This window comes from Euwallacea similis, chromosome 3 (genome assembly GCF_039881205.1).
Source record: "Euwallacea similis isolate ESF13 chromosome 3, ESF131.1, whole genome shotgun sequence".
In the NCBI taxonomy this organism is placed as follows: Eukaryota; Metazoa; Arthropoda; class Insecta; order Coleoptera; family Curculionidae; genus Euwallacea; species Euwallacea similis.
The window spans coordinates 1,349,525-1,377,504 of NC_089611.1; the positions used below are offsets into that span (position 1 = coordinate 1,349,525).

Below are 27,980 nucleotides of genomic sequence, written 5' to 3' on the forward strand. Positions count from 1 at the left end.
GCGTAAGGAAACTGTAATTTATTAGACAATAAAACTAAAATCTCCTGTTAAAATCAGTTTTATTTTAAAAGTCCCATTCACAAGAATAAACTTCCAAATTTGAGAATTTATTCAAAGTGTCTAATGTTTCTATATCATCTAAAATGATATTCCATACATAACAATCTGTCAGATTAGAGTTGAAAATAACTCACCACTATTCACAGCTACTCTATCACTCAAGGGTATCGCAGGCTTTAGCAAATCAGTCAAAGGCAGCGACTTTCGGATCGTTTTAAAAATCGGATGGGTAAGTAGCTGCTCAGCACTGGGCCGATCATAAGATTCTCTATTCAAACACAATTGAGCTAACTCATGTAAGTTTTCACTAAAACGCCTATTAATTATTTTCTGACTTATATCACAATCACCTGAAAAATTATTTATTTACAATTTTATAAGTTTTTTCACTTTTTTCAGCACATATACCTCCACTACAATCTCCATTTACATTACGAGGCACTGTAGTGCAGTCTAACAATTGTGGGGTACATCCCCTCACTTTCTCAGTCAACATCAAAGTTGAAGACATATCAGCAAATGGTTCAGAACCATTTGCCAGTTCACATATTACCATTCCTGCACTATAAATATCGGATTTTTCATTGTAGCCTAAAACCCTCTATATAAACTCTAAAATTACAATATACCAAAGATTTATTATTACCTATTAAATTTTGTTCTAGTAGTTCAGGGCTTAGCCAATTGAGATTGGCCTTTGTGCTAGAAGGAAATGAGTGTATTGTCTTCTGCCATCTTCCATTTATTATAATAGGGCAAGCGTACCTAAACCCAGTAAGACAGGCTTTGCCACTTGAAGAGATCAGTATGTGACTAGCTCTAATTGCTCTGAATTATGACGTTTGGTTTAAGGTAAGCATTTGAATTACTAATTTTGTTTAATTTGTACCTGTGAATGTATCCTTTTTGATGAAGGTACTTTAAGGCGTCTAATAAATCTCGCAGAATGATTATTATTGCTTGTTCTGGGAGTCCTAGGAGTGAGAATGGTGGAAATAGAGGTTTGATGAATACAAAAATTTTTAATTTTATAAATTTTTCATGCAGGGTGGTTTTTTTTCAAATCTGTTGAGCCAAAATTATCAAAAACATCATAAATTGTTAGATCATTATTTATGAAAGTATACTTCAGCTGGTGTTTTTCAGTTGACACTGCCTATTTGGTTTTTTATGTTTTTAATAAAAATTTTGTTGGCACCATGGTACAAACTTTACTGCTGATTGACCTTAAGACATTTAAAAAACAACATAAATTGCCTTTTTGGCTAAAACTTGCAATTTTACTAAATGTTTCTTTCACAGTCTCTTAGGTAATGTTAGTTGCGAAATACCTAAACCATCTCCATAAATAATCTTTACCCTTGTTAAGTAATTTTGCCCATTTGAAATTCACATTAATATAGCAGCTCTACCTATCTTAATATGTAAACTAATCATGGCCCCAACAAGAACAAAAACAAGGCCCCCCCATTTTATATGTCTTTAAATTTTATTACAGATTCTTGTGCAATTTTCTTAAAACTATATTTTCTTTTAATTCAAATTAAACTTTAAAAGTTTTAAAAACATAATACAAATAATTAGATAGCAACCAATGGGTAATACATTCTGATAAAAAAAAACCTGTGTTGCAAACTATAAGTACCTTCATTGAAGTGCAGATTTAATAAATCTCGGCATGATCCAAAGGCCATTATAGGACTTATAACGCAAACTTCTGGACCATGCACAAAAGTGGCGAAATATGGCAAGATATTTGGATGCTTTAATTGTTTCGTTAATATAATCTCCAACTAAAATTCCCAGAAACTTAATGAAATATCTTAATATTGAATCAATACACATTTTCAGAAAGTTACTCAGGTTAACTCAATCATCATGTGCACTGAAAGACTCGCATTTAGTACACATTTCAAATGTGTTAAAAACTGACTAACCTGAGGTTTCTAAGAATTACTTGACTAAGTAACTGGAGTAAGTTTCTGAAACTCACATCTATCAAGGAGCTGTCCTCTTTGACTACATCCATATTGAACTTTTTAAGGGCTACTAGAGAACCAGAAGGAACATGTTTGGCCAAGTTTACAGTAGCTTTAGCCTCAAAACATTGCCCTAAAGTGCATATTATTTCGTAATCTCGGAGATTTGTGTTGAAATTCACCATTGTGGAACATGGACTGGATATGTTGCGTTTTCAAGGATTGGAAGCTGATTTTACACACTCAAAAATTGTTGGGGAATGTTACTCAAAAGTTATCAAAGCACATAAACTCAAATTACAATATAAAAACAAAAATAAAAAACAGCTGCTTATACGTCAATAGCGTCCCTGTCATAGAATTAGGCATACCATTAAACATATTAAAAAGAAAATTTATTTAAATAATTTAAGCTTGGAACTTTTGGTGTGTGCGTAGAAATAGGTGCTATGAATATGAAGTAATACAATTACAAAATGGGAAAATATGGTAACTTTTTATTGAGGAATGTTACTAAGTTATAAAAACACAAAAACCAGTATAAAAATTAATCAATCGCGGTTATTTTACATCCTTTTTCTGGCGAACAGAAATCCCATGTTGCCACTGCACTAAATGTACTTTCAAAAATATTGTTTATACCACATGTGTTTGTCATCATATGACGTATGACTTTACTTTATGCGCGGGTAAATCCTTGTTTTCTTTTTTCCGGTTCATTTTTATTTAACAAAACGTACATTACAAGAAATTCCATAATATTTATTTAATTCTTTTAAATACAGCCTTAAAATCAAATATGTGGTCTTCAACAGGTAACTTTTTGCCCTGGTACACCTTCTTTGCACCAATATACACATTGTTTTTCCAAAGGTTTCAATGACTCTGTGGCAGGAGGATTCAATAATACAACTACAAATTCGGATTCTCCGTCCAAAAAGACGGGAGTAAGAACTGTTATTAATAAATCTATTGATATTTTAATATAATATCTCTTTAGGCTGTAAAAAGACATCAAAGTGTTGTGCCAGTAGTCATTCGAATGTTGAACGATTGTACTGATGATGAATTCAAAATGTTTGGGTTGCCAGTTCAGATGGTATGTTACCTCTTCTGATTTCTAAGGTTTTTAGTATTAAGTTCATATTTACCAGAACACTCATAAACACACAGTATATTCTGATTAATGATCCACTTTTCTTTAGAACAAACTTTTACTTTTCAAATAATATTTATGTGCATTCTTTGTCAAAACCTATTCATTATCACTAGGTGTCAGTAGTGGGTATTTTAATAAACTATGAGGTACAATCCACAAATGCTTCATACACAATAGAAGATCACACAGGCACCCTTAAAGCCATGTGGTGGCTAGATTCAGATGGAGATGATAGTGCCCCTCAGCTGCCTTCTGTTAAAGAAGGGTCATATGTCAAAGCTTTTGGTACAATCAAATCCCAGGAAGGAAGAAGGACCCTCATGATACTGAAAATGCTGCCTGTTGATGATTGCAATGTTATAACTTTACATTTACTGGAGGTGATCAAATCTAGGCTACAGGCAGAAGACTTAAGCAATGCATCTGTATGTGTTTTCTCAATTTTGTTATCTGTGAAGTATATAAATTAGTTTTTAGGCATTTCAAATACAGAAAAATAATCCTGGGGCTTATTTGGCCAATACAATGGTCATGATGGATGAAAATGGAGCAAGCAATGCACCATTGAATATGACAGAGATCCAGAAACAGGTGTTTAGATTACTCCAGGCTGATAACACAGCAGCTGGGCCTGACAGAGACAGCATTTTAACCAAGTTTCCAGATAACAGAAAGAGGGAAGCTAGGTAAGTTGTCATAAATTCTGTTTAGCTTCTCTTGAACTTATTTGTGTGATTTCTTATAGTGATGCTTTAGACTTTATGGTAAATGAAGGCCATGTTTATACCACTATAGATAATGAACACTTTAAAATCACCGAAGCCATCTAGTGAAAGTGGTAACTAATATATTTTTAAAAATATCAATAGGAGTTGTAAGTAGTTATTTTTTTACCATTTTGTTGTGTAGCAACAATAAGCTTTAATATTTTGTTCAGTTCAATGATTAGATACCAGATTTATTTTCAGTATTGAGTAATAATAAATCCTTATTAATATCAGTTAATAAGCATTCCAAAAAATAATTCCTGGGCGGATTTCTTAATGTAATCTGATTTTTATACAAATACAAATACTGCATGTGTTTAAATGTATCTGCATTTGCCATCATAGTAATGCTCTCTACTACTGGTTTACATTTCACCTATAGGTTTTGTGGGAAATGCTGATGCTTTAAAATTAGCGAAGTATGGCGTCGGTTTCTAAGTGTGGTATGAAGGACCCACATTGCTATGTGCATTTTGATTAGCAAAAGACAATAATTTATTAATTAACGTGTTTATTCAACTTTGCATAAATTAAAGACGAACCGTAGCTCTGCTCTCTATCTCGTGGTATATCCAATGTAAGATAATTTAAATTAATCAACAACTGCATCAAAAATCCCAACTTTATTTAACAACAACCAAACATTATTAATGAACGAAAAAAAATCAACATTTGCACTTTTCACCTACATTATTAGATTATAATATTAACAATTGCTTTCACCATCCTTTTTTTACTTTCCTTGTCTAAATGTATCATACTTCATCAAATCCTCTCTGCTGACAGTAATCTGAACCCGTTTGGCAGCTTCGATAAAGTCGGCAACCATCACCGGCCTCGCTCTGACTGTGAAAGGCGGCATGGCCTGCAAGTGATTAACGTAAATATTCTCCTGGTTCATTTCAGATATGTTAATATCCACGAAAGGCTCATAAAATCCATCTGAGGTTTTTCTCCAAATGTTATTGCTTTGCAATTCCGTCAGTGGTATGTTCAAGGCGTCTTGAACCAAACCCGCGATATCCGACCCGGAAAACCCATGGCACATTTCGATTAACTCGTGAAATTCCTTCGGAGTCTGCAGTATCGGAGTGTTTTTGGTAAGATATTGAAGCAACTCCAGGCGCTCGTTATTGTTTGGCAGGGGAACGTAAATTTGTCTTTGGAAGCGTCGGAGGATGGCGGAATCCAAATCCCAAGGACAGTTTGTGGCGGCGATTATCAGGATGTTTCGGTGCGGAATCATTTTAGTCATTTCACTCATTAATTCGGTTTTTATTCTAATAATATGTTGTTGGGAGTCAGTTAAGTGGCTTAACAGAATGTATATAAAATGGCGCCCAAACTCTACAGTACATTCTTAAATATTTTAAAATTTCCATACATACCATACATACTGTTAAAACTTTCAAGTATTCTTTAAAAATAGTTAAAATAAAATATTATTACAGATAACAGACCAAAGAAAATTTTACATATTTGAGTAATTATTTACTTATTAAGGGTTTTATGGTAATAAATAGGTTAACAAACATTTTTCATATTTCAACATACTTCATGTCAATTTTTCTTACTATTTTGTAAAGACTTTATAACTTGTATATTAGGACAATGTTATGATATTTGATTATATAAAATAATAGTTATTATGTACCTTACTAAAGGTTCTCTAAAATTATGCTGAAGAGAGGCGCCATTTTGTATATTTTCATATTATTATTTACCTTCTAGAGTAATCGTGTTCAGAGCTGGTTCTTTTGCGGCATATGCCATCAATTTCGTCGATGAATAGAATGGAAAAACTGTCGGTAGTGCGCAAGTAACAAAATATTTGGTTTATATTTCTGAAATAAGAAGCAAATTTATGAAAAAAAATTAAACTTTGACCCTAAGGTGTAATAGACCAAAATATCTTAGTATTTACAAAATAATTAGTTGTGCAGTATGTAAAATATATAGAAGGCAAAGAGCGCAATAATTTTGAGGACGCATGGTGCGTTTAATATTGGGACACTGGTAACTAAAGGTGCTTGCAGTGAGGATCTTTTAAGAGCGTATAATGTAGAAATTTTCAGAACATTTTCTTAATTTAATAATGTTAATAATTAATAATTCTTTAATATTCAATATACTCTGAACTAGAGATATCACTTTTATCATAGTAGATACTTCAATCTCTGTGCTGCATTATAGCATAGATATACTTACTTTTCAGTTTCTCCAACGAAAGACGATAGTAAATTTCCAGCTGAAAGTGTATGAAGCACAGCTGCAGTCTCTGCAGCCAATCCATGTACAAGTCTGGTTTTTCCTGTACCTGGAGGTCCATATAAGAGAATGCTATTGCATACACTTCGGTTATGAAACAACTGTGGCTGACTTTTGGGCAGAATCACGAGCGTGTACAGTTCGCTCTTAATACGTCCTAAACCTGGCACTTCAGCCAAACCATTTATGCATGGAGTATCAATTTCCATTTGCTTTTGAATTTTAGTGGAGTTGGCTTCCGTGTGTCCTTCAGCTAAATTTGTGGGTTTCTGTTTAAATTGATACTTGTATCTCTCAAATGCGTCGGCGATAAGTTTGAAAAGCGATTCGAGCTGAGTACTCAGTTTTAGAATGGCACCTAGCACCTTCTCGAGAGTTTGTTGGAAAAAGCTGAGGTTTTCATTTTTCTCCAGAATGAAGTCAAAATATTCTGAGGTTTCAAAAGAAGGAAATTCCATAGTGGAGAAACTTATTTGGTCTAAAAACTTTAATGTTAAAGTATTTGAAGAGGGAATTTAAATAAGACATTCGCGGGTTGAAAGTTTTGACACATATTTTGAAATCATGCTTTTTTTACGTCATTATCAGATTTTTGATTGGTCAGTATTGACGTATTTCGACATTTATTCTAAAAGTACTAGGTGCGGTGTCAATTTGTGCAACTGGAGTATTTTGAACTGTTACGCAGCATCATCTACCATTGCGGCAATACGCCACTATCATATCTCAAACCTTTTTTGATTAGGTACCCGTTTTCACACAGTTATAATTCAATTAAAAAAAGTCTTAAAACATCAAATTTAAATTTATTTCAGAAATTACCATTAGCGCACAACGCACTGTCAACTAGGAGCCCTGTTTAGGCAATTCACTGTTTTATTGGTAAATGGTGCAGTGTTCGTAATTCGCTTTAAACTCACAGTGCCATCTATATTGACATATTAGAAAAGTTTTACTAGTAAAGATTCCTGTTATTTTTTCTGCTTTCCCACTTTTTCTTTTGTCTTGTCATTCAAATGCAAGTGTCAAACCATTAAAACTGTCAAATGTTTTAGTCAATCGTTTGTTATTTTTTTTTGCGGACGTTGGCGGTCGTGTTTCGTGTATTCCTCAACTAAAACCGTATGTAAATTTACTTAAAACTTAATTTTATTAATTATAACAGTTAAAAATTTCAATGGGACTACGCTTAAACAGTACAACTCATCGTGACGTTTCAATTAACCCCAATTCGTCCTAAATCTCCGGTGAGTCCTCCACTTCTTTACGTAGGTGTAGATCTGCCTTATGAATCATGTTTTTTCCTTGGCCCTCGGTGTCATTTTACATTTTTTCAATTTCCCTACCAGATGCCCCTCATCGCTCGATTAAGACTAATTAACTCTAATTTATAGCGTTGGGGAAGGGCGGTAAATGGGTCATAAATGCCCTCACGTAATTCTGCCGCTATGCAGAACAGATGTATTAATAAGGCAACGACATCGCATTTATTTAACTACTTGCATGTTTGTTGATCTCTCCGTACTTTTACTAGTACCGTAATTCTTCTGTAAAATAGTTCTACTTACCGTTGAAAAAAAGCGGTAACCTCGAAACGTGATTGCAGCTGATCATGCTTCATTATTGAGGTCTCATCTCACGTCTTGATAATACCCACAACTGAGCTCTGAAATATTGATTTCTTCGTGTTATTTCTGTGCTTTCATTTAACAAATAGTATTCTTTCATATATAAATAATTGAGGTGTGGTGATTTAGTTTTGTTCAAGAGGAAGTATCTCGAAAAAGTGGTTACTTAATGGGAATTAATTTGGTGAGTTTAATATAATATTCCTTAGTACAGTTCATTAAGAGATTCAACACATGTTAAAGAGAGATTTTATTGAAAAACAATTTGAGATTGAATCATTCATTTAAATATATTAGTAGTAAAGTTGCATCATTGCTGCATATACCAATGAAATACAGAAACCGAACCAAGCCAATAGACATATTCTTCATAAGCCAAAATTGAATTTAAAGTCTAAGCATGTATCTGTGAATTTATGGTTCAAGTGGGGGAGGCAGTATTCAGGCAATTGGGGAGATAAATAGCTTCAGGTGGTTAGAGTGATTCCTACAGGACCAGGCTTTGTGGGGCTGTTGAGAAACATCAAAAGACAATATAAAGTTTGGATCCACACTTTGAAGGCAAATATCCAGTTTGTGAGAATAATAAAAGAAAAATAACTGTAAATTTTGAGAAATAGACTTGGATAAAGGATCATTTACTTCAAAGAATACACTAGGCAATGGGTTTGTCCTGGAGCTACTTTATTGTGGCCCCTTAAGTCAGAGATAAAAACACAAGCAACCAATTTGGCCAATGAAGGTATACTTATGAGAAGACTTACTTTCTTCTCATAAGGCATAATTTGTGTTTAAATTATTTTTTTTCTGTTAAGTCAAAATTTACTGAAATTGTAACATAGTTTTTATGAAAAGGTTAATGACAGTAACAATAAAAAAATGAATAAATAAAACTTCTTTATTTCCCCAATTATTATTTCCAGGTTTTAAAATTTTAGTATCAGGACCAAAGGATTTTACATTACAGACTAAAATGTACACCAAATACCAATGATAAACACAAAATTTGAAATTAAAAAAATTAAATAATGTAACAAAAAAAGTAAAAATTACAATAAAATAATGTGTACTTAAACAATTTGACTTAATTCAAAATTTATACCCAGAAGTTTCTTGACACTATGGAGTATTGACACAATGATATTTTTCTAATGGGATGAGCGTGCAATTAAATAGTTGATAGTACTCATTTAATAACTTCTGTTAGGATAAATTATTGAAATGCGAGTAATTTACGTCTGTTTCTGGTTAGAATTTGCTATTACTCAAAATCTCCTACAAGAACTCAAAAATGAAGATAAACAGGTAATTTTAATTTAGTACTCCGGTAAAACTTATGTTCATACCGAATTGAAATTAGGATAACTTCAGGTCTTTATGATTATTATTTTCTTAACATTCAAAAACAGCATTTTCTAAATCTTTACCTTACCAGTAGGACAAAAGGATCGATTTTTTTAAATTGACGTGTGGCTTAAGTGACACCTCTAATTAAAGGTGTTTCAAAACAACTACATTGAATGGTGATTAGTTATTGAGAAAATAAACTATAAATATAATAAAATAAATGTAAAAAAGCAACATATATTCAGTTTCATAAATAATAAACAATAAAAAAACTTGTTTATTTTTTAATTCAATTTTTTAAATTGAAAGCCGAACTGTACAAATTCTATCAAGGATTACTCCGTTCAAGTTATTGATTTGAGAAATATATGAGCTGGAGTTCGGATGATGAACATAGGTTATCTCTTGCGAGAGCCCCACTTCTCTTTAATGGATTACATTTTCAATATTGATTGACTGTTTGAAAATGTAATGTATCGCACTAACATACACCATACAGCCATATTATTTTTACCTTAACTGGTTTGTTTTGAAATGATATTCTCTAAGTAAACTGAAAGCCAATTACACGAAGTGTTCTAAAGAGCCATATGAACGATTGTAATACTTATTTAAGCACCAGTGCATATATCTCAGCATAAAGGTTTATAAATATTTATGTAATGTCTGAATTGAGTATCTTGCATGTTATTATGAACTAAGATCTACACGTTTTACATACAAATCGGTGTGAAGCACCACCCTGCACACTTGATTACCATAGAGAGGTGGAAAAGTGTTGCTACAACGGTTTGTGATGTGTTTGAGAGTATTGGAATAATGTAGGAGATAAATAGTAGAGAATTTCAAGGTAATTAATGAAAATTGAGTGGTACGCACAATGGAGAAAAGTATAATGATATTAGATAACAGTGTAATGTTCCAGAAAAAGTCGTCACGAGTTCGCTCTTTTCTTATTAATTATCTGAATCTGCCTAACCCAGAAACAGACATCGAAACCAATAAATTATAGAAAGCAGAAACTTGTTAATAAGATGAATTACCCGCACTTTCATGAACAAACAACATAATTAAATGTTATGTATCTGTGTATTTTATTGCAATAATTTATATCAGCCAAATGACGTCAGCTGTATTACATTTTTCTCGGACTCGCACAGGTGCATGTAATTTTATAAATCTAAGAATGAGCTGTCACCATTCAGGATAATCTATAAACCAGTTTCTATTTAAAGGGAAAAATGTTGACATCACACTGCTGCTTCGGGCTACTGTTTTCATTAATTTGTAATCTCTGTACATCTTTAATAATGTATGCGTAAATTTTCTAAATATTAATACACTCCTTCAGGGCTCTAAAATGACACAAGGAAGGATTAAAAAAATTTATGTCCCGCCGTATCCTTTCTTTAATCCCAAGGCACGTACTATTTTTAACCACATTGAGAAGTGTGGCATGTAAGTACTCGCATAAACAAACATTTATTTACTATGTTTGTATGCCTAATTTATCTTCACTAAGTAAGGGGTGTATTTTTGGGTTTCAACACATTCGTATTTTTAGAGGTTTATATTTACTCAATTGAAAAATTCGGCTTTCTGAAGAGTTCCTGGTGAATCTGTAAAAACTTTGCTTATTGACTGGTTAAGATTAAAGTTTTTTTGCTTAAAATTTTCTTATGTAGATAGAGCTCTCAGTTCCTCGAGGACCTACGAGAAAGAACAGTGCTGGAGAATTTTAAGTGTGGTACCTAATGGCAATCCGAAGATTGATATCAGCTAAACCAAAATTTCCAATATAACGTGACATACAGTGTAGATCTCTGAAAACTTTGTCGTTGCAAAATATTAAAAATTGCCGCGACACGTCGATTTTGTTTTCGAAGGGGACACGTTTTAGCGTTAAATGTAGATTTTCCAATACATCCCCCTTCGCGTAGGGTGCATTTAACTTTAAAATCTCAAATAGGACAATTGTTTCGGTGACACTTCACTTGAAAAGATTTTAAATTCTGATTGTCAGTATGTGATTTTTAAAAATTCTAAATACATTGAAATTTTTTAAATTTCTCATTCAAATTGAATTACTGTTAAATAATCCTGAAAAAAATGGATAACCATAGATGCAAATTTGATAAATTGAAAGTGGAAAAATTTTACACATAGTCAGCTCAAACCTCACTGTAATTTGCCCAGCCTGTGCCTAGTTTAACATTTGTGGATTACTTTGGTTTATTACTTACCAGGTGATTTAAATAAAAAAAAAAAAACATGTTGAGATTGAGAATTAAAGACCCTTTCAAAAGAGGTCTCACTCGACCTATAGTGCCATTTGAGATTCTAAAGTTAAATAAAACCCACGCAAAGGGGGTTGTATTGGCGAATCTGCATTTAACGTTAAAATGTGTCCCCTTTGAAAACAAAACCGATGCGTCACAATTATTTCTAATATTTTGATCATAGTTTAAAATAAGCCGGGTGCAAAGTTTTCAATAGAACACCCTGTATCTGTACCTTTCGCAAAACCTGAAGTATCAAAAATTTTAAGTCTAAGCAAGTCCACGAAGATCGTGTCAGAACTTAGACAAATTTTCTGAAATGACTAATAATTTATGCTATAAGGAAGCAATTAGGTTTATCGTCACCCGTGTAAAAATGCATGGTCACGTCAGTGAAGAAAATTGTCTTTTGAGAAGGACAGACAAAAAGAAATTGGATTTCTTGCAGAAGTTTCGTTGGACCCGATAATGTGAATATCACTGGTGATGGTGATGTTATGGGCTAAAGTCCGAACGGCTTAAAATGAACACTGCTACGTCATCGTTTTTCCACACAGTGACATGGGAATGTTCTGACGCAGAGTGTACTTGACGCGTGCAGACTTTGAGTTCTCAAAACTTTTCTTTTCGCATAATTTAAAATTTCACAAGGGTTTATGCTGCCAACATGGCAACCTTAAGCTCTTTGGCCCTACTTGATAATCTCTACAGCACGCTCCTACATCACTTAAATCCACAGTATCACTTATCCATTTAAAATATTTCAAACATCGCGTTTTGACTCCCGTTCCCCTTCTAAACCCATTAAATTGCCTATAGGAAGCCTAAAAATAACGTGGTGCCAGGGAATTCCTCGCCTCTGCCGAGAGACTGTTTCAGTCTATTCTCAGAAAATATACGTTGTGAACGATACTTGAAATTTGTGTTTTTTACGAAATCGGATTGTTTTATAGTAATTTTTGTGAGTGAAGGCGACCCGAACACCGGGGAAAATGGGGAAAAGACGGCGATTGAACAAATTGATTTCCAAGTGGATTAAAAGGTCAGTGTGGAAATTTAATTATAATGAGTCATATAAATTCCTTGTGATTGCTACGTTTTCACTGGGATGTGCGATTCTTATGCAATAATACTACATTAGTGCATCACTTGTATAGGAACACATGAAATTTGCCATCTAAAAATATTCGGTTGTTTTGAAACCTCGAGGGCCAAAATATGTACCCAAATTAACCTTTTAACCGCAATTTTTTTCAAGCCCATTTACAAATTACATTCAATTTACTGTGTTCGTGATACTCATTCCAGGACGCATGAAGGTACGTTTTTTATACCCACGGTATGGTTGCTCCACATCTCTTAATTATACAAATTGTTTATAAATTACAATCGTTAGTCTTGCTACTTTTGAATGGTTGACTAATTCATACGAAAAAGGCATAATGACCGGTTATGCAAATGGCGAAGAACGCTGTTTGCCCACGTCTTCTATGGAAATTGTTTATCATTAAATGGTTTATCGGTTGGCCATGTTTAAAGCGATTATTTGCGAAAAGGCCTACATTCGTTTTGTGAACCAAATACGCAACATCGAAGAAATCGTATATAAGGTAAAAAAGCGAAGCACAAACAATGGGTTATGACACAAGAAATCACTTATACTAAGTACGTTCATCATGTTGGCAGTTATGGTGAATAATAGTACGTTATGCAACGAGCACAGAATGTCATTCATAAGTTGTTATTTTGTGCAAGTTATAAATGACACGTTTTCTGCTGCATCGTTCGTATCGCAAAAATTGTCACCTCTTCAAAAATCGAAGAAATTAACCGCTTAAAACTTCAAAATTCGAGACAGCTGCCACCAAAATAACTGCCGGGATGTTGATGTCTGTTTTGCTGCGTCGCTGCGGCTGTCGATATTGAAACCCTGAAATATAAGCTTATTTCCTTATCATTGCGCACGCAACCCTTAGGAAATGAAAGTATGCGGAAATCGAGGATAAAAAAGGAAAATAAAGAAGGATAAAAAATTTTCTTGCAAACTGAGAAAGATTGTTTCCAGTGATCTTCCGGATGACCGATCGTCTGCGCTTTTCCTGAGCGTCAGCAGAGCGCGTCAATCACCAAAGGCGCCACGAAGACCCTTCTCTCTGCCTTTGGCTTTTGGAGTGGTGTCCAGTTGTTCTAAAGCACAGGTATGCCAGAAAAATCAGAAGTTGAATGCGACCCTAGTGGGCGAAATGCGAAGCTGAAAAAGCGGTTAATTCTGACAGATAATTGAGGTTATGGTTTGGTACTTCGTAGCGCCTTCACTAGTCGTTTTAGTTCCGAATTTGTTCGCTAATACGAACTTCCTAAAAAAGTAGTGTTATTCGAGCCTTACTCCTTTGGTATTTTTAAAAATTTTTGTCTTGTAAAAAAACATACAGGTTTGGCATAAACATGTTTAACGTATATGCAACAAAATATTCATCACTAGTTACATAATTACGCACAATTTTGGAATAGAAATGGTCATATAATTATATGTATAAAATGTCACAAGAACTCACATAAATCGTTCGGTGGAAAAAACCAAAAGAAAAATCAAAATTCTCATCAACACGTGAGACACTTCCGCAGCGTGGTGATGACACAAAGGGGTATGCTCGATTTTAGGCAGGGAGCGCATCACGCATTAAATTGCGGATTATCTGAGAAATTTGGCTTTTACCGATTTACTTTGCTTTTCTATCACCTAATCATCTGGGATTTTTTTTTATGTATATTGAATTTAATGTTTATGCTCAAAATGGAAGGTGTTCAAAAGTTCAAAAAGTTACGTTACCAATGAAACGCTATTAATGGTGGTGTCATATCGCACGTGCCCTTGAGAGAAAGGCCATTGTATTCAGTTTTGTGACACACCTGAGGGATGGACAATAGTAGTTCTATACTAAATATATACTACTTCAGATTCTCTATTAAATTCTGAACATGCTTTAGAAATCTGCAGTGAATCTGCTAATATAAATGTACGTTAGGACTACAACGTGCTTTAAAAGGCATTGTAGCAATTCTTTATTGAAATTCGAGTTGGGATGATATACCACATCCTCCGATCCTATTTTAGAGTGTCTGCCTCACTCGTTATAAATATTAAGGCGCAAATACTTATAATTTGAACAAATTGACAATATTAAAAAATGAAGAAAAGCGATGGGAAACTGTGGGAATTGTTCTTGAAATTACTGAGTATTCTTAGGTTCATATGTCCGTAAGACGGAAGATTTTCTTTAATTGAAAAAGACAATTTTTGAGTTGGAGCTTTGACTACATCTTCAGCAAATCTAAGAAAACGCGGTATTGAAATAAAGCTTCAATTTGCGTGAAGTAATTTTGTTATTGACCTGAAAATGCCACGTTCCCATGTTGAGTAAACACTTGTACGCTGCAGTTAAGGTAAAAAAATCTTTAACATAAATAGGCACTACTTCCATTGATCTTTTTGTCAAATAAATGTTCTATTACTTTCAATTTGTCTTATATTCTCTGTTTGAATGCATTTACTTGATATTAACTGAGGAAATTACTTAAGGTTTAGATAATCAAAACAAGTATTTACTTTACATTACAGATCCTTGCGTACATTACTAGGTTTGTAAAACTGGATACATGGAACTTATAGATATTTACAGGTTCTTGCTTTCTGTCCCCTTACTGTCCATTTCTAATTTTTTTTGTAATGTTTTAAAATCTAAAAAAAGCCATTTTCAAATTCCGAATTAAGTGCTTCATTGCTATTTCCTGTACCTTCCTAATTGGCAATAATCAGACACCTCCTAAAGTATTTTAGAAGCGCTCTTTCAAACATTAAAAATTCCCACATTGCAGTTAAAAATCTTGTGCATTTAGCAACCATACTGGTTTCTTATACGTCATAATCACGATTCAATTGCGGTAAGGAATGCGAAACATGTGTGTACGTGTTCGTTATACAATCCACATTAATCCCGGCGAATGTTACTCTTCCGTTAATCTAAATACTAATCTACGGCCCAACCATTTCCCAACATTAATCCAGGCAATTTTCCAAATGCCTTAAATTCCTTTGTATCGTTCACTATCTACCGAATCAACCGAACAAATAATTCCGCATCTATTATTAGGACTTGGAGGAAGCGATAGTCTGGCCGCATTGTAAATAAATATTGATGAGCAATGCCAAACCTTGTCGTTCCAGCAGTTTATTCGCCAAAGGGTCAAGGCACTGGTGGCGCCTCCATGTCTGAGTTCCCATTTAATTTAACAACAATAATATTCGCCATTTTTGCAAGTAAAGATTTTCTTGCGTCTTCCCCTCGAAGGTCCGACGCAACTCTTCGAGCGTCTCCAACGGACGCCGAGGGTCGGTTGGACGACGTGACTCCAGGCGCGGTTTCGACGCCAAAGGGGAGCGGCCCCCTAAGGGCGACGTTGAAAACGTCGACAGAGTTAACTCATCAGGGGATAAGTGCATTAGTCAGAACGGTAAGTTTTAAGTTTATTTGCCGTTTGCTATAGGTACTTCGAGCCGGTTATTTTCGGTCGATTGATTATTAACACGTTTCTTTAGTGTCTACGAAACCCCGTGAAACCAGCAATAAAAAGCCACTCTGGATTTCGAAAGATATCGGGAAATCCATAAAATTGCCAAATGCGAAAACGATAATTTCTAATTTTAACAAATAAGGCGACAGTTTTCTTAATCAAAACCGGCGACTAGCCGAGTTTCATTTCGCAACTAGTTACACAATGAAAGCCGCTACCCTCGTTTTATAATTCAGTTAACACATGATTGCTGCAGTTCCCCAGATACAGGGGGTAGCTTGTATGTATTCAAATACATGCACATTTTTTTATGGTTTGTTCATGTCACAGCAAAATTTGAACAAATCATGTATGAAACTCATTATGAAATTATTAAAAAGGCGTCATGAATTAATGAACCGCTTTATATGTGTACATTAAGGAATCGTTATAATAATCAGCCGACGGAAAAGTGAAATACCTCTTAATATTACTCAAAATTTCTTGTAGTTCTAGTAGTCTAGTTTTCTAATAGGGCCCACCTATTCACCCGAGAATCCACACAGTGAAATCTCCGCATCATGTGGCATAAACCCAAGGCATCTCACTGAAATATCTAATTTACGATTAGAAATAAACTCCACTCAAGATGATCCTAAAAGCGTAGGAGAAATAGTAAAAGGCTCTGAGCAAGTTCACCCGGCTCAGAAACTAACAAACAGTGACAGAAAGTCGGCGTTTCTAAATAGCGACCTTCCTCAAATAGTGTTCACAAATCCCGAGAATTTGAGACAGTTTGTGAGCCTCAGTTATCCTAAACGTGCTTCAAGATGCGGCGGATTGAAGGGTCGCGGTGCTGAGGGGTGTTCGATGGTCAAAATGGAAACATCGGTGGATTCCATCGGGGCCTGTTCCCTGGACATGGAGGCTTCCAGAGAGCTGCCCTCAGGTATGGTTTATTCTTTAGGATCGTGTGCATGTTGTTTTTGTGCGGCCTTCTCAGTTTTGTGAAGTGGGAAATGCTGGTTTTTATGCTTGATACGTCTTACAACCGGCATTTCCCTCCCTTACGCAGCAACATGTTCTAATTTATTTTCACTCCATTATAACACGCATAACCTGCTTTAATTTACATTATGTTATTTTGCTTCCATCTAAATTTCTACCACGTTTTGGCTGGTTAACGTTAAGTCATGCACACTGCACACACTCTTATAGAATAGACTGTATCTTGCACTCGCTTTGCCTAGTCCGGGGGCACATGCAATTTTACAAGTTGTTTTGCACTAGCTTGGCTTTGGAAATGCGCGTTAGCGAAGTCTTGCACTAAAGTCGACATCGTTTTTCTTGTTAAAAAAAAATAATTGTTTGCCCTCTTTTGGGCGATTTAACTAAATCGATCGCCGCCGGTCATCGGTTCAGCTTCGATGCTTTTGGTTTGCCGTTCCTCTGCTTCTCTGAATTTTAAGTCTTTTTCCCTGTTTTTAATATTCGACGAGTCTCTGCAGGTAATTTGGGACGTGGAGTCCATCAAATTGACACGTAAATGGTCATTAATTCGTTCGGTTTATTGTCGTGTTTGGATTTTCCCGGAATGAAACGCGTTGGTTTTTTAGGGGTAATGCTTTTTTGTCGGTTGAGCGTTAATGTGGCAGGGAACTTTTTGAGACATTAAAATTCGCCGTAGAAAAGTTTAGGGACGATCCCATACCTGTTTCATCCGCCCCCTTTATCCTTTATCACAATTTTTAAACAGATTTCTCGCCGATAATTTTCAATCCCAAGTTATCACCCTTCTACTTACTGTAAAAAAATCTCATCCAGCACTAATTCCTCCACATCACTCACGCGTGTAAGAAGACTCGGTGAGATTTCGCATTGGAAAGGTCACAATTGACATGTGTAACACAATTTTAAGTACTTTTACTTGTCTATAGAGAGTAAGTAGGTGGTTGACCGAGATTGCTGAACACGATAAGTACGTGTACCATATCGGCTGGAACCTTGAACCACACAATTGCCCACTGTTACATAAAATAATTGAAAAATCCAAAACGTTCGCTGCCTTCGCAAGTGCTCATTCTTTGACGTTATTATGGGGATCATTTCCTGTCTCGCATTAACAAAACTTAAACGAAGTAATTGTATATCCTAATCAGACCTAATGAAATGAAAGCTGCTTTCTATTGTTCTTGTTATCAATGTAATTGGCCCATTATTGTAAATTAATGTGAGACGGTTTTAGCTTCCAGCTGTGACTGGAACAAAAGTATAATTCATCTCCATATAAATTATTAATATTTAAATTGATTTGTGTGAGCGCGTGAAAGAACCGAAAAATGTAACTGCTCATTAGTACTGTTAGATTGTGCGGTTGGCGAGAAACTTTCTTATCTCACGATGGTCTTAATCGACGTTGCTATAATGCATGCTAAAGTTAGTGATGAATTGGCGGAATTTGAACAAAAACGATGGCGTGATTATGAAGCATAACATTTGTATTCTTCCAAAAATGTCCATTTTTAGAGGTGATGCCATTGTTAGGTATATCGATCGAGCAGTTGTTTTTGAACACGGCAGGCGGTGTGATGCGTGTCTCACGTGATTATTGAGGGTTCTTTTTATTGAACAAGTCACCCCAGACAAGTAGGGTGGAATCGCCGTTTATAATTTATCGGGGAAGTCGATACGCAAAGTCGTTGCAAAATGAATTTCCCGGCAATAGAAACCCGTGCGGCATTAACGTTTACGTTTTTTTGGCAATTTAATCAATTTTTCGTTTCTGTTTCCAAAGGAAAACCTGCGTTGAACATATGTAATCGATAAAATCATGTACTAGACCGTAACTTTAGCATCTAGATAGGTCGATAGTAGGTTAGACAGTTACGAAAGTCGAGGCACAGGATCTTTCTGAAAATCTGCTAATATAAGCAATCGGTCTTTCCATATCGACCTAAAATGTCCGTCATTTCTGCTTAAGAATTCCTATGCCATTCCATCTCTAGCGGTTTCAAAATAAGGCCCTAATAAAACCTCTGTTAAGCCAATTTGAATTCTTAAATCACAGAATTTTTGGAGGTTGTTTCAGAAGGGTTCACGAATTAGTCTCACAGAGGAAGTGTAGCTCTATCCTTTAAAAAGCGTCTCAAAATTATCACTATTATGATTCGAAACTAAACCTGCTCAAAGGGCGTTTTTTTTAATTGTCTTAATGTTTATTCCAAATTACAAGCACAATCATCTTCAATTTATCACCGCCCCATTCTTAATTGTTGACATATTCTCAGTGATTTCCAAGTAGTCATGGTACTGATATGTTTCATTCTTCATTATTTCATTTATTTTATTCATTCACATTATGTCCTTTCAGTCCCTGAACGCCCTTGAACTCTGCCATTTAAATATTACTTGATCAGTAATAGGGAATCAAATTTCCGGGATCAAGTTTCAATTTTAGGATTTCGGGACCATAATTTATCATCCCGGAATTATAAATTTTGCAATGGGGACAGTGTGATATAAACAGCGACACATCCAGGAGTGGAATCACCCGGCTGGTCACTTATTTTGTTTGCTATGAAGCCTGCCGAACTAAACGAACTGCTGTGCAGCCAAATTAAAAAAATTAGAGAGAGGTTTAATTCCACGTTAGTTTTACACATTTTTATGGTCGGGATTCCAGAACTGGATTCCCTAATCGGAATAACCAAAATTTTAGTAACTCCTTAAGAGAACCAATTTGAGATATTTTACTATGTTTTGCGTCAAAGTGCACACCCAAATTCAGTAACACATCAAATGATGTAGTGTACATTACGAACCTTGAAAAATTTCCTTTTTTATTGTTTTTATTGCTAAGTGAGCAGAAAGGCCTGATTTAGAACTCATTCATTTTTGCGACTTTTCCTGCAGCAAGTGGATCTTAGTATAGAGCTTTTGATGTTTATTCGCCTGAATTCTTGGGATTTTTTGCTCTTCAGCTCTTCATCTGCTGACTAACTACTACCAGCTTTTCCGAAACTAAAATACCCTCTAGCACTAGTTGCTCTTGGTGTTCGTTTAATTATAGCATTTTATTTTCATGGAGAACGAGCTAACGAGGCACACCGCCTATCAATCATCAAACCGAAACATTTCTCTTCGAGTTGCATCGCACGCCTTCTGCCATGACGATCATATTGCAAACCTCGTCCATCAAGCCTCGAACAATAAACAAATAACAAATTTCTTAAACAAACCCGCGAAGGTGACTTGTCGCGGCGGTACCACCGGTACCACACCAGTTCCTCGGCGATTAAGCATTGGCACCACCCGAAGTTTATTTGAATATTTAAATTGTTATCTGGCTTTTATTATATTTATAGCGGTTCTGACCGCAGTTCTGGTCGAAGTGTCCGTATTTTAGGACCGCGATGGCTGCCCGAATGGGACGTGCGTTTCGTTATTTCGGTCCGGGTTATCTTGCAGATAGCGGAGTTTAAGAGCTGAAGCTGCTGCTAAGTGCTTCTTGTGTGCGCGAGTGTGCATGTGGTAACAGCACGTGCAGAAAGTGTGCAAGGAACTAGAAAATAGAATCTAAAAGGAGCGTTCCACTGGATTGACCTCAAATTACAAGTGGTGTCCTTTGCTTCTGAGTAAGTTCTTTTCCGTCAGAAATTTAAAGTAAAAGTCTATAGTTCAAACTCGGAACTATAACCAAGGAGCAAAGTTCAAGATGGAATATAACGCATACAAACTCGAGCACAGCTGCAGTTACACACCCTTATATGAGTGGTTTTTTATTTCCACTTTATCTTCGGGTCTCAGTCAAACGTCTGAAGTACAAGGCGCTAATTCAACCATTTCCCAATTAACCACAACCGTAATTATTTCATCTCATCCAATCGATTGCTCCTAAACAACCAATTAATCCACCGAAACCCCAAAATTAGAGATGCGTAATTGCTTCAAATCCGGAGGACGAAGTCGAGATGTATTGGGTGTTTGAAAGTGCGAGTGCATTTCATCATGGGGCTATTGTCTATCGCTTGATTGATGAGTCCCCATGAGTGAGAGGCAGAGACTAAATGGTTATTGTTTATTGTTTCGCTACTAGTTTTGGGGGTAGGGCATCGCTTTTTCTTTTTCAGATAACTACTTTCAATGTAGTCATGCTATTTGAATTTCAGTTGAATACCTTGAACGCCGGTGGTTTTCGTGTCATCTGCGGTTGATGAGTAATGTTGTAGTTAGTGTTGTTGCTTGTTTGCGGTGTTGATGTTGAGTATTTAGGAAGCGTTGGAGCGACTTTCGGGTAAATTCTTCGGCGTTCACACAGAACACGTAGGCTCCCTGACTTGCTTTATTAAACAGGCCATCCTATATTTGCATGATAAAATTTCGCACGTTGGTAATCTACCACATTAGGCTAAGCAACAATTTAAGGTCAAATTTAAAAACGAGATTTTTCTGAAACGACTGAAATCGTCTTTTGCATCATAAAACGAAGCTGCATGTCTTTATATGCCAACAAGGTACTTCATATACTGGATAGCAGCTTAAGTACTGACTCTAAACCTATAATATGGGTTATTGCAAAAAAAATAGGCCAATTCGTTACCCATATCTTCTTTGAACGAACACAATACAAATTTTGTAATACCCTTTTTCATCTTGGAGCTCCTCATGCGATATACAAAGTGTTCAAATTTTAAATTTCAAAAAGTATTTTTTGTGCAAAGTGTCCACATTTTTAACATTCTGAACAGCTGTCAAGTCAAGTATTTATGGCGAATTAAAGCGTCCAAAAAGTGTGAACATGATGCTACAATATCGTCGTCAAAAGCTACCTGCGTCAATGTGGCACATTACTTAAGACAGGAAAAACTCGATTGTTTTATTGCGCTTATTGCGCACCTTTTTGACGTCGAATTCGCTATTATATTCGCCTTAAAAAGTCAAAGTTTCACATTTCAAAGGTATGTAATTTCTGTTTGAACTCGTAAAGACTTAATGTAATTTTAAATCCATAACTGTGACAGTATCTAAATTTGACAAATTAGTGAGGTTGAAAATTGAAGGACAAAAAACATGAAATTGATAATGAAATTTATCGTTTAGACTAAATTTCTGATTTCATCAGATTTTTCCAAGCCTTCCAAATTTCAAGCAATCATCACCATAGGACTCGCTTTATTAGGGACGCCATGTATTTACATAATAACTTTCTCACTTGTCCCATATTAGTAGACTTGACCGATTATGCAAACTCCAGATTTATCAATTGTTACACATTTTTTCAACTTCCCATCAACTAAGACTAATTAGCATATTAACAATAATAATTATTCCCATGCCATTTACTTAAAAATTTCTCTTTCAATTCAGCCTTTCGATTAGCATATGGAAGTGGGTGTCCCGCCGCAGTCAAGGTTGAATAACCCACTTATCACTGAATGTTAGTTTTGTTCGTATAGTGCAGTATTATTTTAATTACAGACTGGTCCGAAGTGGGCTCCGCGGACACATTACTCGGTTCCAAAGTCTCAGAATCACGCCAGCAACATCTTCCCTCGTACCTGAGCTTGGCCTGTACGGTTAACGGATACTCCACCACGACCAATTACGACCGGGAACGTTTGGCCAAGTCCAGAGATGCCTCACCGCATAGAATCGACCAGAACAGCCATTTGACAGCGGACACATACAGTGTGACGAATAATTTATTGTCGCCTCCGAATTTAGTGCCTCTGCCCGCAATGTCCGAGGATGCCTTAAGGGCGCGCCAGCCCAAGCTTTACTACTCCTATACCAAGACTGTAACAATTCTCAACAATGAATCTCATCGCCACTACCCAGGAACTTTAGAGAATTCAAAGGATACTACTGACACCTGCCTTAATCAAGAAGTATTCTCGTATAACCGTACCCTCAATGGTTCACTGGAGAGCACTACCATAAGCAAAGAATATGCCAATGGCAAAGAAACTAAATCCTTCATCCAGCAAAGGGTGGAAAGACTCTATGGGCCTGGAGCATTGGCTCAAGGATTCTTTGTGTCCAAACGCCAGCAAAACCGTTTATCTGAGAGCGAAGACTCTGGCAGTAAACTGAATAAAAAGATTCAGCAGGACAAACATTCAGATGAAGAGAATATAGAGCCTTTGTCGATCAAGCAGAGCTCGAGCAGTCCTTCTTTGCCCGTTTTAAGGCATTTGAGGCCCGAGTTCAGGGCGCAATTGCCCTTGGCCAGTCCGAAGAAGGTGGCCGAGGCTCAGATGCAGAAAAGTATTACAGTTCCTAAGTTGAAGGAGGAGGGTAAAGTGAATGGACATGTTAAGAGTGAGGAGGAGAGTGTTTGTAGTGAGTTACCAGTGATTAAGCAGAATGGGAGTGTTAATCAAGTGCTCAAGGAAGAGGAGTCAAGTGAGTATTACTGTTTTTTCCAAGGTGCAAGTAAGTCCCATATCGTATGCATGCCAATCTCAAGAAATAATAGCTTTAACCACCGCAAACTGAATCTTTTTTGGTTAAGAAAATCAAAAAAAATGTTTTTTAGTTCATGACAGGCTCCTTTTAGAGTAGGAGTGTATTCGGGGGATACTCGATTCATTTCTTGTATATTGCCTGTGTTATTAGAACGGGTCAATGGACGACGCACAGTCGATGCACCAATTCTATGAGTAAACATCTGAGCATTTATTAAATACATACAGATGCATGTTTAAACATGTGTGAATCAAAGTGAACTGTTTTAAACCAAGAAAAAAAATGTTTTGTGAGAAGCAATGTATTGTTATTCTCACTAGTTTGGACATGTTTACTCATCTTACCATCATGTCAGGGCAGAATTTTTATTTAAAAAAGTAGTGCGTTGCGATTTACCCTTAAAATTAAAAAAAAAAAGTAAGATTCACTGATTACTAGCAAAATAGCTATTACCGTTACAAGGTCCATAATGAGAAAATTACGTACCAGGTTGAAATGTGTAGGCGTAGTCGGGGTTTGTAATCAACCGGAGTACGTTATTTACATCTAGGCTTGTATCGCTCAATATTTTTTGTTACACCACATTTATCAGTACGAACAGCTTTCCACAACTACCTTGATGGAAGGTGGATTTGTAAAAAATTTTGATAATCTTGTTAAAGACCTAAATATGTAAACAGTACAAGATTCACTGAGTAAAAGAAAAAATTATACTAGAGGAATCTTTCTAGAATCAATTTGCATTTGCGCTTTAATGGAGATAAGTATGGTTTAACTAAGGGTTTAATAGTTGGTCAAATAATTAATATAATAAATGACGTCAAAATATTGATTTTGCGATATATAGGTTTTTCCTTAACAGCTAACTGATAAGTTTATATACAGGGGTTCATAATAGAATATCAGAAATTTAGGGTATGAACATGTGGATGATTTTAAGGGAAAAAGGTCATATGAACATTGGTTCATTTTCGCTTTCTGTCTGAAATAAAGGGTGATTAATTTTTCCTAATAAGTTCGTTCTAGCATTAAATATTTTTATGAAAATTTGGGAGCGTAAAATAGCTATAAAGACACATCTTTTAAAGGGAAAACAATTATTTTTAATTTCACCAGTGCGTTCCCATTGAGATGTGAACCTGAACATATTAAAGGAAATATATATATCCCCTGTATTTCAGAGAGGGAGCGAAAGAGGACTTATGTTCATATCAACTTTTTTTCTTAAAATCATTCACAGATTTACTCCCTGAATATTTGACATACTATTATGGAACACTCTGTATCATGACGTTAATTGAGTTCCCCTTTTTGCTAAATTATAGATTTTAATCTTGGCCTTGACATTATCTTTAGAAATAGTGGGAAAAGATCTCCATTTACTAAAACTTCAAAATTTGGAAAGTACCTTGGATGACCCTGCGAACAATAGATAAATATCGATCCTTATATATTTATAAGAACGCATTGCAATGTAACTCCGACACCTACAATTACCTCACATTATGTATGATGTTATCACTGAATATTTCTAGTTACTTTTGAAATAAGTACTATGCTTAAAAATTAATTAACACCAGAACGTATCAGGGAATATTTATTAATGCATTAATTAGTATTTTATCACGTTCCCCATTCAAATCCATCTATCGACCTAAAAATGTTACCTCCCTCGATAACCAAGTTTGCACTGTTACATAAATATAGCAATTTTTAGTTAGTTTTGCCCTTTATTTGCTTCATGATTTTTAAAACACTGTGCTGAACCCCTTCCTCCGACCCTGTTCCGCATAAACAATTAATTAACGTGACGTAAATTAGTGCTTTTAAAACAAAAATGATAATCCATTTGCTAGTACCCAATTGTCATTTGCATTTGCCCGTTCAACCTTCACTAAAGCCTTTTTTTTAATATTTTCCCTCTCACAATCCATAAATCATTCAATGAATTCGTATAAAAAATCACAATAATAAACATGGGCAGCAAGGCAAAGAACAGGGACAATTTCAGTTCGGTTTTGGCAGAAACGACTTGGGACTTAGTGTACTACTTGAAATATTTGATTTTGGGAGTGCTTAGAGCTATGACCGAGATATCGACGGAAATTTATGGTGAATAAACTGTGAATAGAAAGAGTTTTGCTTATTGAATATTTTTTCAGTGGAAAAAGATGGGCATTATTTTCTGAAAGTTCTGGAGAAGCAAGCGAATAGATTGCTGACTCTAGCAGATAAGGCTGATAGCGAAATAAGTACTCCACATTTGTCCGAAGAAGTGATTGGGAAAATTAGGTCTGCATCGGGGAAGGCGAGGCTTTTGGTGTCGCAGAAGATGCAGCAATTCAAAGGGCTGTGTACCAATAACATTAATCAAGTAAGTAGGCCAAAAATCGTAATTGGAGATATTTGAAACTATCATCCACCACCTTATATGCATATCTTGTAGTAGGATATGAATAATTTGCAACAAAGAATGTTTTAATTTATGTATGTATATTGAATTATAGAATTTTCAATAATTAAAAACTGTTGCTTTTTCCAGAGTGTAGGAGAAGTATTTCCAACAACCAACCAAGATTTGCAAGGCTTTTGGGATATGGTGATGTTGCAGGTGGACCAAGTAGACAATCTATTCAAAGAGATTAATAGGTTACGAGAAAATAATTGGAAGGAGGTGAGTTGAATTCGTATGCATTTTTAAAAAAGCTCCTTTTGAGTTACTTGCACCTTTTGCACGTTTTGTTTTTTTTTTCATTCGGTAAAAAGAGCAAAACGAGTATTACAGTCATAAGGATCTCTAAAGTCGAGTTATTCAATCATAGCTTCGTTTACCCATTTTGCTAATATGTTTCAAATATTATTATTATTCGTTAATAGGAAACACCCAAAAAAGTAGAAATCATGGCAAACGGTACCTCAAAACCTCGCAAAACTGTCTCCAAACCGAAACTCAGTGCAGCAGCTGAGGAGGCTCGTAAACAACGAGAAGAACAGAGAAAGAAAATGATCGAGGAACGCAGGAAAGCAATGAAAGCCGCTCAACAGCTGACCACTCCTAGTATTAAAATCTTTGTGCCCGAATCCAGCTGAGAGTAACCAAAACAATTAGGTATCTAGCGACATATATTACGTAAATAATACTTATTTTCTGACAAAATCAACTGTGTTAATTGTTATTATTTGTGCTACACAGGCGTAAAAGTGTATGCAATAATCAGGTTATAGGGCGAGTGTAAAACGTCTCAACGGCTTTTAAGGTATGAGAGTTCTGTTGCAGACAATTTTTAGTAAAAATGATAAATTTCAATGTTATTTATTATAAAAAGTTTGAGGAAAATGGAGAAAATCCAGGCTTTCTTGTTGACTGTATGATCGATCTTTACAGTAATCGTTTGGAGCCAATGGAAGTCTTGAATAATATCCCGATTTTCGTTTTTCGCTTGAATTTATGTAAACTTTGCATAAGCAAAAAAAAACTGCGTAATTGACCGCAGAAACTAATCATATGGGTCATGAATTCTCACTGACATACATAATCTCATTCCAAAGTGGCTTATACGTTAATTGTGAAAATAGATGTTACGAATTAATCAGGACAATTGATTATAAAGTAAAAACAATTTATGTTATGATTATAACAGTTTACAATCACCAAATTTGGAATTTGGTCACTTCCCAAACTAATTTGAAAACTAGTGTTCATTTGGAAATATTGCCCAAGATCAGCAGATCATACTAATTAAATCTAATGCCATATATCTTTTTCAATAACCATGCAAATAACACCATTTACAAGCAGCCTTTCGTCCTCTCTTTTACGTATAACTTTAAATGAGAGTAATATTCTCGCCCTAGTAACCTAAAAAATACCGCTTACCATTTTTTTCATATTTATGTTAAAAATGTTAATAAATTCTACCCCCTCCCCCTTTCCCTCTCTTCTTTTTAACTTATAATCTGAATTATTTATTAACTTTACAGTTAAGTTTTAAGGGTTGTTTGGAGGGATGTTGTTTAATGAATGCTTTAAATGTTTCATGTTTTATGAGCAATATTATGTGGTGTTTTGCCAGCCCTGATGCATGATAATATTTCGAACTAGGCAACAAATTGTGCGAAACTATGATTGCAAAAGTAATAATAACAATTACTGTTGTAAGTTCTAACGTTTAATGAATGAAAGACTGAGTTCTCTAGAGCAAACTTGGCGTGATTTAACCAAAAAAATAAACAGCAAAATCATACATTCCCAGCGCTTTTATAATCGACTGGAAGGTTTTACTTCATATAGTGCACCAGCCAATAAAATTGTTTCCTTTTGTTGGTCGAGATTTGTAAGTTTTGATTTTTGTACTGTGTATCTAATTATACTGTTTGTTTCTTAGGATTTCGTTTTTTTGAAAATATTTATTATCACTACTATAATTTTTCTGAAAAATGATGTATTAACTGCAATTAAAGGTTTTTCTTCACTA

At 35.2% G+C, this 27,980-nt stretch overlaps 5 protein-coding genes across 6 annotated transcripts in view; 3 read left to right on the forward strand and 2 right to left on the reverse strand.

The window, feature by feature from the left end:
* Positions 1-42: 42 nt before the first annotated feature.
* Positions 43-2,337, reverse strand: LOC136419702 (STE20-related kinase adapter protein alpha). The gene is made up of 7 exons (XM_066406231.1): positions 2,054-2,337; positions 1,706-1,853; positions 950-1,034; positions 707-888; positions 469-651; positions 195-410; positions 43-138 (listed from the first exon to the last, which is right to left on the reverse strand). Exons 1-7 carry the CDS (start codon positions 2,222-2,224, stop codon positions 65-67), a joined length of 1,059 nt encoding a protein of 352 aa, XP_066262328.1. The 5' UTR covers positions 2,225-2,337; the 3' UTR covers positions 43-64.
* Positions 2,338-2,729: 392 nt separating this feature from the next.
* Positions 2,730-4,218, forward strand: RPA2 (Replication protein A2). The gene is made up of 6 exons (XM_066406540.1): positions 2,730-2,854; positions 2,913-2,986; positions 3,040-3,138; positions 3,312-3,623; positions 3,676-3,884; positions 3,944-4,218. The coding sequence occupies exons 1-6, from the start codon at positions 2,839-2,841 to the stop codon at positions 4,026-4,028; spliced, it is 795 nt and encodes a 264-aa protein (XP_066262637.1). The 5' UTR covers positions 2,730-2,838; the 3' UTR covers positions 4,029-4,218.
* A 480-nt stretch (positions 4,219-4,698) lies between these two features.
* Positions 4,699-6,698, reverse strand: LOC136419699 (uncharacterized). The gene is made up of 3 exons (XM_066406228.1): positions 6,174-6,698; positions 5,690-5,809; positions 4,699-5,245 (listed from the first exon to the last, which is right to left on the reverse strand). The coding sequence occupies exons 1-3, from the start codon at positions 6,689-6,691 to the stop codon at positions 4,699-4,701; spliced, it is 1,185 nt and encodes a 394-aa protein (XP_066262325.1). The 5' UTR covers positions 6,692-6,698.
* The window catches only part of Nup44A (nuclear pore complex protein Nup44A), a 240,627-nt gene continuing 217,424 nt past the window's right edge, over positions 4,778-27,980 (forward strand). The window contains exon 1 of the mRNA XM_066406230.1: positions 4,778-4,788. The gene's annotated coding sequence lies outside the window, so the exon portion shown is untranslated. The remainder of the gene's footprint in view (positions 4,789-27,980) is intronic.
* Positions 12,283-27,980, forward strand: LOC136420184 (uncharacterized). Of its 2 annotated transcripts, XM_066407011.1 has the most exons (8): positions 12,283-12,529; positions 13,553-13,685; positions 15,837-15,999; positions 16,574-16,987; positions 22,516-23,442; positions 25,668-25,879; positions 26,048-26,179; positions 26,383-27,980. In XM_066407011.1, the coding sequence occupies exons 1-8, from the start codon at positions 12,480-12,482 to the stop codon at positions 26,593-26,595; spliced, it is 2,244 nt and encodes a 747-aa protein (XP_066263108.1). In that variant the 5' UTR covers positions 12,283-12,479; the 3' UTR covers positions 26,596-27,980. The 2 variants fall into 2 exon arrangements, with proteins under 2 accessions (XP_066263108.1, XP_066263110.1); XM_066407013.1 differs by lacking the exon at positions 16,574-16,987 and having other exon boundaries at positions 12,303-12,529.

What these genes read in the sequence shown, in the direction of transcription:
- LOC136420184 (XM_066407011.1), top strand. Translation starts at nt 12,480, where the DNA reads ATGGGGAAAAGACGGCGATTGAACAAATTGATTTCCAAGTGGATTAAA. An exon ending in ATTTCCAAGTGGATTAAAAG is followed by an intron (nt 12,530 to 13,552) that starts GTCAGTGTGGAA and finishes GATTGTTTCCAG; the next exon opens with TGATCTTCCGGATGACCGAT. An exon ending in GTACCAATAACATTAATCAA is followed by an intron (nt 25,880 to 26,047) that starts GTAAGTAGGCCA and finishes TGCTTTTTCCAG; the next exon opens with AGTGTAGGAGAAGTATTTCC.
- RPA2 (XM_066406540.1), top strand. An exon ending in CTCCGTCCAAAAAGACGGGA is followed by an intron (nt 2,987 to 3,039) that starts GTAAGAACTGTT and finishes ATATCTCTTTAG; the next exon opens with GCTGTAAAAAGACATCAAAG. An exon ending in AACAGAAAGAGGGAAGCTAG is followed by an intron (nt 3,885 to 3,943) that starts GTAAGTTGTCAT and finishes GATTTCTTATAG; the next exon opens with TGATGCTTTAGACTTTATGG.
- LOC136419702 (XM_066406231.1), bottom strand. Translation starts at nt 2,224, where the DNA reads ATGGTGAATTTCAACACAAATCTCCGAGATTACGAAATAATATGCACT. An exon ending in AAATCTGCACTTCAATGAAG is followed by an intron (nt 1,035 to 1,705) that starts GTACTTATAGTT and finishes TCTCACTCCTAG; the next exon opens with GACTCCCAGAACAAGCAATA. An exon ending in AAATGGAGATTGTAGTGGAG is followed by an intron (nt 411 to 468) that starts GTATATGTGCTG and finishes ATAATTTTTCAG; the next exon opens with GTGATTGTGATATAAGTCAG.
- LOC136419699 (XM_066406228.1), bottom strand. Translation starts at nt 6,691, where the DNA reads ATGGAATTTCCTTCTTTTGAAACCTCAGAATATTTTGACTTCATTCTG. An exon ending in TTCGTTGGAGAAACTGAAAA is followed by an intron (nt 5,810 to 6,173) that starts GTAAGTATATCT and finishes TTCTTATTTCAG; the next exon opens with AAATATAAACCAAATATTTT. An exon ending in GAACACGATTACTCTAGAAG is followed by an intron (nt 5,246 to 5,689) that starts GTAAATAATAAT and finishes ACATATTATTAG; the next exon opens with AATAAAAACCGAATTAATGA.